We start from the raw sequence: 12,032 nt of genomic DNA, 5'->3' as shown, positions 1-12,032 counted from the left end.
AAGTTGATCGTAAAAACGATCGTACGACTGATCTTAATATTATGGTCTGTTTCCCAAAAGCATCGTAGCTTAAGTAGCACTTGAAAATCTTCGTAGATCTACGAGTGCTCTGGAGTAATCGTACATCCCCAAGTGCATCGTAAGAAGACAGATTTATGAGGACACCTGCAGGACAACCGGCAGATTACACCTTTAACTTTATTCAAATGCAATGTGATTATAATATAAGGTTTTGATTGTACTTTATTCTACACTTTATTACTTTTTTTTGTTGTTGTTGGTTAAATTAATGTATAAATTAAATTATTAAAAAGGTCATAAAACAAAACAAAAAAATATAAATAATTTAATCTAATAATTTTAATCAAAATTAATGTAATGAACAAAAAAATAAATAAAAAATCCTTTAAATCTGTTAAAAATTACATCTTTGTTTCTCCTCTAAAAGGACATTAATTTCATCTTTTTGAAAGGTATCTTTTCTTGTTTTTTTTTGTTTTTTTACAAAGTAGGAATACATTTCCCAAATACCTGAAACATACTTTATGTTTACAGTCCTACAGAACAGTCCACAGGCAGTACTGTACTACTGTACTCATTGAGGACTGTGTTGATACGCAGTCCTACAGTTTTCTAGAGTGAGTAGATTCCTTACCTATTCTCATTTGGGAAGGTCCGGATGATGGATGCTACAGTGAACCTGCTCAAATGTGGCTGTACTCTTTGCCCAGCCTCCCTCATCCCCCAGCTTTATACATCAGAATATGCTGGCAATGATTCTTCGATATTCCTTAATCCTCTACATAATACCTCTAAGCTCAACAACTCAGAAAAGGGTTTTTGTGACCTCCCCTTATCCCTGGCAGAAGTCAGTCAGTGTTTAGAGCTGTTAAAAGACAACAAGTCACCTGGGACAGATGGTCTATCGTCTGAATTTTATAAATTGTTTTCCCAGCAGATGGTGCCCTTCTTACTGCAGGTTTTTAGATGCGCTTTAATCAAGTTTCTCAAACTGACAGGAATACTTTTAGTCACCTTATTAAAATCTCTTACTGAAATTACAGCACCTTTCAGAGTCATAAACTCCTGATTCTAAATCTCCTCGAGCTCTGAATAAATCAGAAACAAGAATAATATTCTGATCCACACAATCCTTGAACAAAAGTGCTTTGTTTCCACACAATACATTTTCATTATTCCACATAAGACACGTGTGTGTGGAGAAATGATGTCTGAAAGCAATCTTCCAGGATTCTAGAGCTTGTTTGTACAAATCTGAGAGTTTAATAGGTAATTTGCTGCATTTAAAATGACAAGATAATAAAAACTGAAGGTCACCACAATGTTTGAAGATTATGTTAGGGATCCAAAACCAGTGTAATCCATCATTAGAAATACACTTAATTTTGATCATAATCATTTTTGAATAATATCAGCCACAGGTCTATAGCCTGCGTGATTTTTGAGAAAGATCCGACTTAAACCAAGTGTTCAAGTGTATATATGGGGGTTTAGATCTCTCTGTGCCTCGATCAGGTTCAGACACTGACAGAGATCTGCTATTCGGTGTTTGACGCTATTAGACACATTTCTAGAAGGAAATCTATCAGCAATAAATCTGGAGCCTCATTGAAATCGCCACCAAATAATAAAGGCAGAGGGATATTTAAGGTTTTAATTACTTATATAAATGACTTTATTATCTGCTAGAACAACTGAGATAATCCACTTCCAATCCCTGAAGAAAGCGTTTCTATAATCTTTCCTTGAAATCCACTATTAAGTAATATAGCGACCCGACCCGATGAACTGGAGTTATGACAGAAAGAAATATTGCTCCTCCACTGATTACACCAGAATTGATCATCGTTTACACAAGAGTGTGTCTTGGAAAAATAGATGTCCCTTTACATGGATTTACAAAACAAAACTTTTTTTTACAAATGTACAAATCTTTCTGCTTGTTTAAGTCACGAAGCCCCCGAACATTCACAGAGAAACACGAGAGGAAGTTGATATATAATATTAATATAAAACAGTAATATTGTGAAATATTATGACAATTTAAAATGACTGTTTTCTATTTTAATACATTTTAAAATGTAATTTATTCCTGTGATCAAAGCTGAATGTTCAGCATCATTACTCCAGTCTTCAGTGTCACATGATCCTTCAGAAATCACTCTAATATGAGGATTTGATGATCAAGAAACATTTATGATTATTATCAGTGTTGAATTTTTATTTCATGATGCTATGATGAATAGAAAGTTCAAAAGAACAGTATTTATCTGAAATCTAAAGCTTTTGTAACATTAAACACGACCCTTCAAAAGTTTGGGGTCAGGAAGAATTTTTATTTTATTTTTGGGGGAAAGAAATAAAATAAATCAATACTTTTATTCATCAAGCATGAGTTAAACTGATCAAAAGTTACAGTAAAGAATATTATATTTCAGATAAATGCTGTTCTTTTGAACTTTCTGTTCATCAAAGAATTTTGAAAAAATAAAAATTGTACAAAACTGTTTTCAACTTCAAATGCTGCGAAAAACTAGTTTGGAAACACTTTTAATCGAGAAAAGGGTTTTAAAGCAAATAAATATGGAGTCACATGACAGAAGCTGTATTAGTTGATCCTGTTCATTATATTCATATAATTAAATTGTATATTACATTATTTTATCACTATTGGTAAGAATAACATGTTACCTCTCAAACATCATTCTTCCTTATTTTTGTCATTTTGTCTGTTTTTTATAATCTAAAAAAAGTGAAGCAGAAAAATATCCTAAAAGCTGCAGCCGTTTCTGAATATTGCTGGATCAAGTATTGATCTAAATAACCTTTATAATGAAGTACAAAAAATCATGACACTTGTTAATAAAAATACTTTTTTTATATACAATTTATTAATATATAATAACATGTTTGAAATGGACGAGGAAATCAGAGGCTTGTAAATCTCTGCCGCTCGTCAAAACTCCAGATGTGTGTCTGTCAAACGAAGGAAGACTGAAGGAGTTTCCAATAAAGGCAGAAAGAAAGGTCAAATAAACATGTTACGTCTGTAAAGTATTGTTTCCACGACTTAAACCCTAATTATCATCCCAAACATTTCATCTTTCACTCTGAGCATTAAATCACATAATCACATATTATTTATTTATTTAAAACACAAGATTATCAGCAAGAACCTTTACATCCATTTATTCCAATGAACAAATGATCATTTCTCCTCTATAACTGAAATAATTATTCATTTAGTCTCATGTTGAACAAACACTGAGAATGTGCAGAATTTACTGCTTCAGTGATTTGATGTAATACAAGAAAAAATATGATATATAATCATATATAATTATGATGCAAAAAAGTTTAGAAATGAATAAACACACATTGACTGAAATAATGGGGTAAATGTCAATTCTCCTGAAAACATGAATGCTGAAACGGTCTCTAATCGGTCTAATTGTGTGAAGTGGAATATAAATGAAAACTTCTTGTTTATTGATCTGAGTGTTGCTGTAGTGCTGGATATCAGTCATGTGATCATCACGGCCCAATCACAGCCACCGTACTGATATTCAGATCAACAGCACTCTTACTCATGTGATATGGATTAAATATTGGAAACATGATGAAAGCAGGAAGATCCAGATCTACAGGAGTGACGTTTACTGACTATTGACCGGTAAGATCCTCAGAGAGCCAGAATAACACCAGAAGAATGGAAAGAGTGTGTGAGTGAAGGTGGTTGTGAGTGTGTGTAGATGTGTGTTAGTTACAGGATCAGAGAACGACACCGTTCCTCCGTCATAGTCCAGATTCACTCTCACACGATCAAGCTTCTGTTTAACAAGAAAACCAGAACCTGAAAACAGTCCGTACTGAGGAATATACTCCACACACCAGACATCAGTGTTGAAGAAATCATCTCCCTTCCTCTGGTTTGATGCTGTAGTTACTCCAAGAGTCCAGTCTGAACTCTCTTTGACCTCCACATCCCAGCAGTGTGTTCCTGAGTTAAAACCCTCTGAACCCAGAACACACTCATCACAGTCAAATCTCTCTGGATTATCAGGAAGAGGATGATTGATCCCGGTCCGTCTCACACTGGTCAGATCATCAGACAGGACGAGACGTGGATTCGCAGTGTTTGGGTCCAGAATCACAGGAGCTGATGAGACACAATCAACAGATGCTTTTATTCTGATCTTCATATAATGATCGAGAGTGAACCCAACACAGATTATTATGAATTATGACACTCGTCCTGTTGATCAAACACATGTTCCTCTGATCACTGTCAGTGCTGTTATTAGTTTCACACTCGTTTTTATCATCAGCGTTTAACGGCATCAACTACAAACATTAAATATGAGATTCAGACATTTGTGTCCATCAAGAGAAACTGATACTTTGGGAAAGTTAAATAACAATAAATCAATGAGATCTGCTGAGATTTATGCTGTAGATGAAGAACTGTAAGTGTGTGTCTGATCTTCAGCATCTGATCATCTTCATTTTAGTGGCTCTTATAGTCTGTGTTTTGTTTTAAATTAGTTTATTATGACTGTCTGTTGTGTTTGACTTATTATGTTGACTTGAGAAATGATTTATTATTAGTGGTGCCAAAAGGCAAAGCATCACTATTGTTATACAACACCCTAGCAACCATTTAAAGCACCCTAGCAACCTAATCCCATAGACTTCCATTCAAAGAGATCATGAGGAATATCTTTTGATTGAAGTGTCATAAAAACATGAGGGTGGGCTCAGCCAATCATTAAACACCTCCAACACTTCATAGCCACGCCCTAGCAACCATTGTTGAGCACCCTAGCAACCCAAATCCGCAGAGGGACATCTTCTAATCTGAATGTCATAGAGGAGTTGCGGTTGGTTTATATCATTCATACTGGCAAGCAGCCTTTGAAGTAACATCATTGGCAGCTGCCAAGCCACTCCCTAGCAACTAAACAGAGTACCCTAGCAACTGTTCAGCAAGACCTATATCTCTGCACCAGAACATCACAGAGACATGGTGGTTTGCTCCTTTGACTAATGCTAGCAAGCAGGACTTCCATCATGCTACACATGCTAGCAGAATAGCTACATGCTAATAGCGAATGAAGCAAAAATGCTTACTAAAACACAGTAGCAGCATGTTAATCATCACCATTTTGTTTGGCAAAATATGACAATCATGCTAATATCATGCTAACAACATGATAATCATGTCAGCATCTTGTTCGCAACATGCTAATTGTAGGATAACACTATGCTATCAACATGCTAATCATGTTAGCATTATGCTAACAACATGCTAATCTTGTTAGCATTTTGTTAAAGGCATGCTTGCAAAAAGATAATTATGTTAGCAAAAAGACAACTGTATTAACATCATGTTAAAAAAAAGCTAATTGTGCTACCATCATGTTAGCAACATGTTAACTCTTACAAAAAAAAGAAGTATACTTCAAGTTCATTTTATGAAGTATACTTAAGTAATGTTCAAGTATATTTTTAAGTATACATTATGCAGTAAGTATACTAATGTCAATATGTACTAGTAGTAAACTTGTAAGTGTATTATTTTAATACCGCTTGGGACTAAATTGGCCCACTTTTAGTATATAAAAGTATATGTTTAAGTGTACTATAAGTGTAACAGTAGTAAACTTTAAGTGCACAACTAGTTCATAATTACGTTTCTCATTTGTACTGCAAGTGAACTTATGGTTATACTAGTAGTTTACTATTTTAATACTTGTAGCAAATTTTTTGTTTATGAAAGTAGTATACTCTCAGTAAACTACTAGTTAAGTAGTTTTATACTACAAAGTTTTCTTTAAGTGAACTTAACATTATACTTATAGTTTACTATTTATATATTATTTTTGCACTGGCAGTAGGCCTATATACCACTATATTCAAATGTTATTTTTTATACTTGAAAAATCCCTTTAACTGTACTTTACCTTTAAAAACATTTTATTAGCTTCATGCATCCTTTATCAACACTTGAATGTCGGTGAGTTTCATAAAGAAAGGCAACATTTTAAACAAAATAGTTGCGAAAATCACATTTTTGTCAAAGACTACGCCTTGATCAGATTCAGAACGATGATCAAACACAGATGGAGTAGATCGAGTCCGACACCCCCACAGCTTCAGTCGTTTTCTCTACATGGGTTACGCTTAATTTCATTTGGAAACATTAAGCAGTTTTGATTTATAAGCTGTTTAATGTTTGATGATCACATTATTTTACATTTGGGTGAGCAATCTTCTATCACTTGTTTCAGCTTCTTCTCCTCCTGTGTTTTGATCCGGAGATTCTGTACTAGAAGATGTGTCATAGCGCCCCCTACCGTATACCAGTGAAAACATGGATAGCTGGAAAATTCTGTTAATGAGTAAAGTTGAATTACAGTAAATTCCTATGTACACCAGTGGACTAGCCTACACACAAATTCAGATACACAGAATTAGAAACATATCTGTTTTATATCAATATTTTAATCAATATTTTCAAAAAAATAATATATAAAAAAAAATCAAATAATCAAAAATATAATAAAAAAATAATATTTTTATTTTTTAATCAATATTATTTATATTTAAAAGGCTACTCGATCAAAAGAGTTAACACAATTACAAGCAAAGTATACTTTGAATACTTAATTATACTTTTAAGTATATCTCGATCAAATGATTGAGTACAGGCCAAATATACTTGGACTTTTCTCTCAGTATAAGTCAAGTACACGTGTCATTTTAAGAATATTTCTGAGAAGTACATAAAGAATATTTTTGAGAAGTATATAAAAATGTAATAAAATGTAGACTGAAAGTATGCTGTCTTATTTTTAGTTGAAAAGAAGTGTACTAATAGAACACTTGAATAAACTCATTATTATTATCGCTGTGTAGAAGATCAGGTTTAGTTCCATGCTCATTTATTTACTCTATAAACTATTCCACCCGAAAGCTTGTTACTATATAAACATGACCATGTTAGTTTATAAGACAGTGTGTAATATTATGTACTATCTACCTCTATATCTATCTATCTATCTATCTATCTATCTATCTATCTATCTATCTATCTATCTATCTATCTATCTCTGTCATGAAGAGCCTCTAACTCTCCACCCATCCATCATGTCCAGCTCAGATCTCCTGCAGTCAGACTCACTGTTTTGGACGATGTCCTGCATCTTCTTCCAGACTCTGAACGGCAGGTTGCCCAAGTATCGTGGCACATGAATCAAAGCTCCAGAAGCCATCTGTGGATCCGGCTGTGAGCTCTGGACTCTGGAAGAACATTCAGGAGTCAGAACTGCAGTGGCTTTGGATCAGAACCAGAGAGACCAGAGACAGGAGCAGATCACTCACCTTTCCATTGAGACTGGAAACTCCTGCAGAACAAACACACCATTTATCATCAAGAACTCAATCAATCATCAATCAATCAACCAATGATCTGAAATCAGACCTTCAGAAAGCAGACGTCATTGGCTTTCATCATCTCCTCCATGTCTTTGATTGTGTGTGAAAGAGCTGAGATGTGTGTGTTCATCTCCTCCAGCTTCTCCTTCATCCTCTGCTTCTTCTGCTCCTCTTCCTCCCTCAGTGCAGTGACTGTAGCTTCTTCTTCATCTCTGAGAAACTGATGAAGCTTCTCAAACTGCTGTTTAATCTGACGCTCTGTGTGCTCAGCTTGAGACTGAAATCAAAGCACATTCACTTCAATCATCTCAATCGACACACATCATTAATATCCAAGATAAACTCGGATACCCGACATAAAACGGATACAGAAGCAGATTGCTGCTAGTCATTTACAGAAATAATAAACTGTTATCCATTATATCAGATCATAACTGTATATAGTGATCCAACAGCTGTAATGAAAATGACTCTCGTTTCTGTTTCCTCACCTTGATGTGTTGAACTGTTTTCTCAAACTCTGCTTTCAGTTTTTCATTGCGTTTAAGCTTCTCCTGTAAGGACTTCAGTGCTGTATTGAGCTCCTCCTAGAATTGAACAAAAATACATAAAAAACATTAAACATTAAAATACATAAAACTCCAGATTACAGTGAAGAGTATTTGCCCCCATCCTGATTTCTTTTGTTTATGTGTAAATTGATTCAGAAATTGCAACCTGAGTAAACACAAAGTACAGTTTGTAAATTAAAGTGTTATTTATTGAAACAAAAAAGTTCTCCAATACCAACTGGGCCGGCGTGAAAATGTATTTGCCCCCGTAGTTACTAATTCCTCAGATCTATGAAACTGCATTTATAATGTAGTTCAGCTGGACTAAACACAACCAGTCCTGATCACTGCAGCTGTCCAATCAGATCAACACTGAATACTGAAGCCTGATTGGTTCACTTCTGTGTGCCTGTACAAAATGCGCCACTTCAAATAAAAAACAAATACCTTTTGCAAAAAAAGTGCTTTGAGTACCTAGAAAAACACTATATAAATGTAACAAATTATTTGTTTAATTATTATTAAATCAGCCTCTTAAACCCCTCGCCGCCCAGAGCCAGGCTTGGGAAGCTTTACCGGCATGTCAGATTGGGTTTTAGAAATAATCAAACGGAGTTACTCTCTCCAGTTCTCCCGCAGGCTCTCCTGCTTCAGGAGTGTGACTAACACTTCAGTCTCAGACATCATCGACGCTCACGTCCTCTGAGCTGAAGCACAAGCTCTGCTAGCGAAGGGCGACTCAGGCTTTTACAGCCGCTTCTTCCTCGTTCCAGAGAAGGATGGCGTCCTCAGGCTCATCCTCGATCTGAGATGTCTGAACCGCGCTCTGGTAAGATGGCCGTTCAGAATGCTAATGCTAACTTTGAAACAAATTCTCTCACAGATCTGATTGGTTTTTATCAGTGGATCTGGAGGACACATACTTTCATATCCAGATAGCCCCTCATCACAGTTCTTGAGATTCACGTTCGAAGGGGCTTACCAGCCTACAGTCCTACCATTCTGACTGTCTCTTGCTCTGCGCACTTTTATGATATTCGTGGATGCGGCCCTCTCCCCCTGAGACAGATGGGAGTTCACCTCCTGAATTACCTCAGTGATTGACTGCTTTTGGCCCAATCGAAGGAGGAACTCTGCGCACACAGATCTTTGCTCATCAGGACCAAGGTTACGTTAGTGACCGGAGCAATCTGTGTTTATGTGTTACGAAACTGGTCTGAGACTCGAAGGTGAGATCCAAATGCAGCTTTTATTAAGGGGCAATCCAGACACGAAATCCAATTAACAGGCAATAGGTCATACACAGGCAGGCAGTCCGTAAAAACAAACTAAACAGGCAGGGGTCAGAGGCAAAAGAGTAATCCAGGGAACAGGGCAAGAAATTCAAAAACCAAGAGACATGAAACCAGGGAGAATGCTCAGAATTGCAGTGTGACAAACAAAACTTCACAGTGAGTGATGGGGTGAACCAGGCTTATATAGGGTTAACTAAACAAGAAGATGAGATACTGGTGAATGTGATAATGAGTGCTGATGAGTCCAGGCAGAGAATGATGGGAGATGTAGTCTGTGAGTGAACATGAGAGTCTGGTGTGGAGTGCCCTCTGGTGGCTCTCAAGGGCACTCCAGCCGGTGACTGTTACACTATGACTCGTTATGATTCTTTACATGTGGATCAAGAAACATTTGTCTTACCTTATATGATGAAACCACTTCACTGATGGGTCTGAATTTATGATTGTCATGTTGTTTTGAATCTCTACACACTAAACACACAGGCTGTTTGTCCTCCAGACAGAAGAGTTTGAGTTTCTCACTGTGTAAACTGCAGATCTCCTCAGACCCTGATGAACGCCTCTCATTTCTCTCCTTCAGGAACGACTCACACAAGTTTCTTAACGCAAGATTAACTGGAGGTTCAGATCTTGAGGTTCTCCTGCAGACAGGACACTCCTGAGATCCCTTAGTTCTCCAGAACTGTTGAAGACACTCTTTACAGAAACTGTGACTACAGGATAAAAGAACAGGAGTCTTGTAGATTTCATGACACACAGGACAAATATAATCATCTTCAGCTGCTGAAGCCATTTTCACTGTTTGAGCTCCAGCAATCTAAACTTTACTTTCACTTTCTGAACGACGGATTAAAAAATGAATCACCATGAGAATCACAAAGATCAGAAACAAACTTCTCAAATTCTTCTGTAGTTTTTCCCCTTCGTACTCCACTGATCGCTGATTCTTTATTGCTTTTGTCGAGATAAAGTCAGTATGGCAGAAAAGAGAAATAACAAGTCCGTCTCTTCCTGGTTAGTGTTGTAAGAGGGTGGAGCTTCTGATCAAGTTGTGTTGAAACAGGTCAAAGAACAACATCAGGATTTCTTCATGTAAAATTAACTAAATCTAAGACTATTCAAACTGAACTTGCATTGAAACGTTAAGATATAATGTTATAAACCCTTGGATTAAACACAAAAAAACCATAAAAATACTTAAATATATGATAATAAAAGATCTCAAAACCCTTATATGTATTTTATTTATTGCTCTTCTTTATTGGTCACAGAGTTTCTCCAGGGTCTGTCATGATCCCTCTCTCTTATAATGATTTCTTCTCATGCTGAAGTTTCAGTGATAAACACTCCTCTGTTCATCATGCTGATTGTCAGTGTCAACTGCACTTACCTCTGCTCAGCCATGAACTGGTCGAAAGCTGATGACGTAACATGTAGGTAGGCCCGCCCTCACGTGATACTGATTGGTCGATTGATAAGCTTAAATCTGATTGGCTAAAGAGTACGACTGCTCTGTGTTATGAGTGTTATGCTGCCAGCAAAGTCTCAAAAACACACACACATTAGTTTGAATATAGCCAACGTTGGAACAGCTAACATCTTAGTTGATGACTTTATTTTTGACAAAAATAGTATTTTATATATATATATACATATACATGTACATGTACATGTACATATATATATATATATATATATATATATAACATATGAGCAGAAATTGCTAAACAAAAGCTTATTTGATGTGGCAGTATATTCTACAGTAAAAACTGTACCCAAATCTAGTCAACAAAATGTTGTCTTTCATATTTCGCCTGACTGTAATGTTGTTTTTATGAAATATTAGGGCATATAAATGTTAATTTGCAGTTTCATACGTTGCTTATACAAATAGCCTACATTTTATTTCAACTTATTACATGGCTTGGTTAAATTCCAATGTAGAATGTGGTCTGTTATTTCTTGATAACAGACCGCTGCAAAGTATAACAGACTGTTGCCATGAAAAACAGAGCGTTGTTATGGACGCAACCGTAGAGACGGAACGGACTATTTTCTTTAGCGGAAGCAATACAATCGTTTTTAAATCAATAAACAAATTTTTAAATCAATATTTTGTGTCAAATTATTGATTTATTTGGTAGGTAGCCATGTAATAAGCGGTTGTTATAGCGAATAACAACCCCGACAGGCTGAACGGGACCCCGACGCGAAGCGGAGGGGTCTTGAATCAGGCTGAAGGGGTTGTTATTTGCTATAACAACCGCCTCCCTATACATTATCCCTTACATATTTCAGTCGATTTTTACTCATCTCAGTATAGCAATACAGTTTGCTAAAACATCATCATTCATTCACACACAGAAACACGATTTAAATTTAAACTGTCTTTTTGCGAGCTGTGGTAAACAGTGCGCATCTCTGCTGTTCATTCATTCACACACAGAAACGCGATTCACTTGAGAAGGAAAAAAACTTACTACAGTAGTCCTCAGCTCAGCGGCATCCGTTGCTCCTCGAAATACCCGCACTTCTGAGGTATATTTTCCATTATTATTATTACGATAGTATTATTCCTCACAGCGCTGCGAGATGGTGTAAACAAGTACCATGATCTGATTAATCTTGTGTTTTCTCTAGCTGATATGGGGGCGTTCACAAGTTTGCAGGATTGCCTCAGTCATTTGCGTTTGAATAGCGCGCGCTATTAGATGAGATGAGAACGACT

The 12,032-nt window shown here is 36.2% G+C and overlaps 2 protein-coding genes across 2 annotated transcripts in view; one reads left to right on the top strand and one right to left on the bottom strand.

The window, feature by feature from the left end:
* LOC311278748 (nuclear factor 7, ovary-like) overlaps positions 1 to 12,032 on the top strand; it is a 1,193,180-nt gene that overhangs the window by 226,291 nt on the left and 954,857 nt on the right. The gene's annotated exons all lie outside the window — the stretch shown is intronic.
* Positions 3,144 to 10,684, bottom strand: LOC311278747 (zinc-binding protein A33-like). The gene is made up of 6 exons (XM_084389772.1): positions 9,705 to 10,684; positions 7,950 to 8,045; positions 7,505 to 7,735; positions 7,405 to 7,427; positions 7,205 to 7,323; positions 3,144 to 4,180 (listed from the first exon to the last, which is right to left on the bottom strand). Exons 1-6 carry the CDS (start codon positions 10,095 to 10,097, stop codon positions 3,678 to 3,680), a joined length of 1,365 nt encoding a protein of 454 aa, XP_084245898.1. The 5' UTR covers positions 10,098 to 10,684; the 3' UTR covers positions 3,144 to 3,677.

The sequence above is a fragment of the Rutilus rutilus genome (assembly GCF_951802725.1).
Source record: "Rutilus rutilus genome assembly, chromosome: 19".
NCBI classification, from domain to species: Eukaryota; Metazoa; Chordata; class Actinopteri; order Cypriniformes; family Leuciscidae; genus Rutilus; species Rutilus rutilus.
Note: the sequence above shows the minus strand (reverse complement) of the source record. Positions and strands in the feature narration are given on the sequence as shown.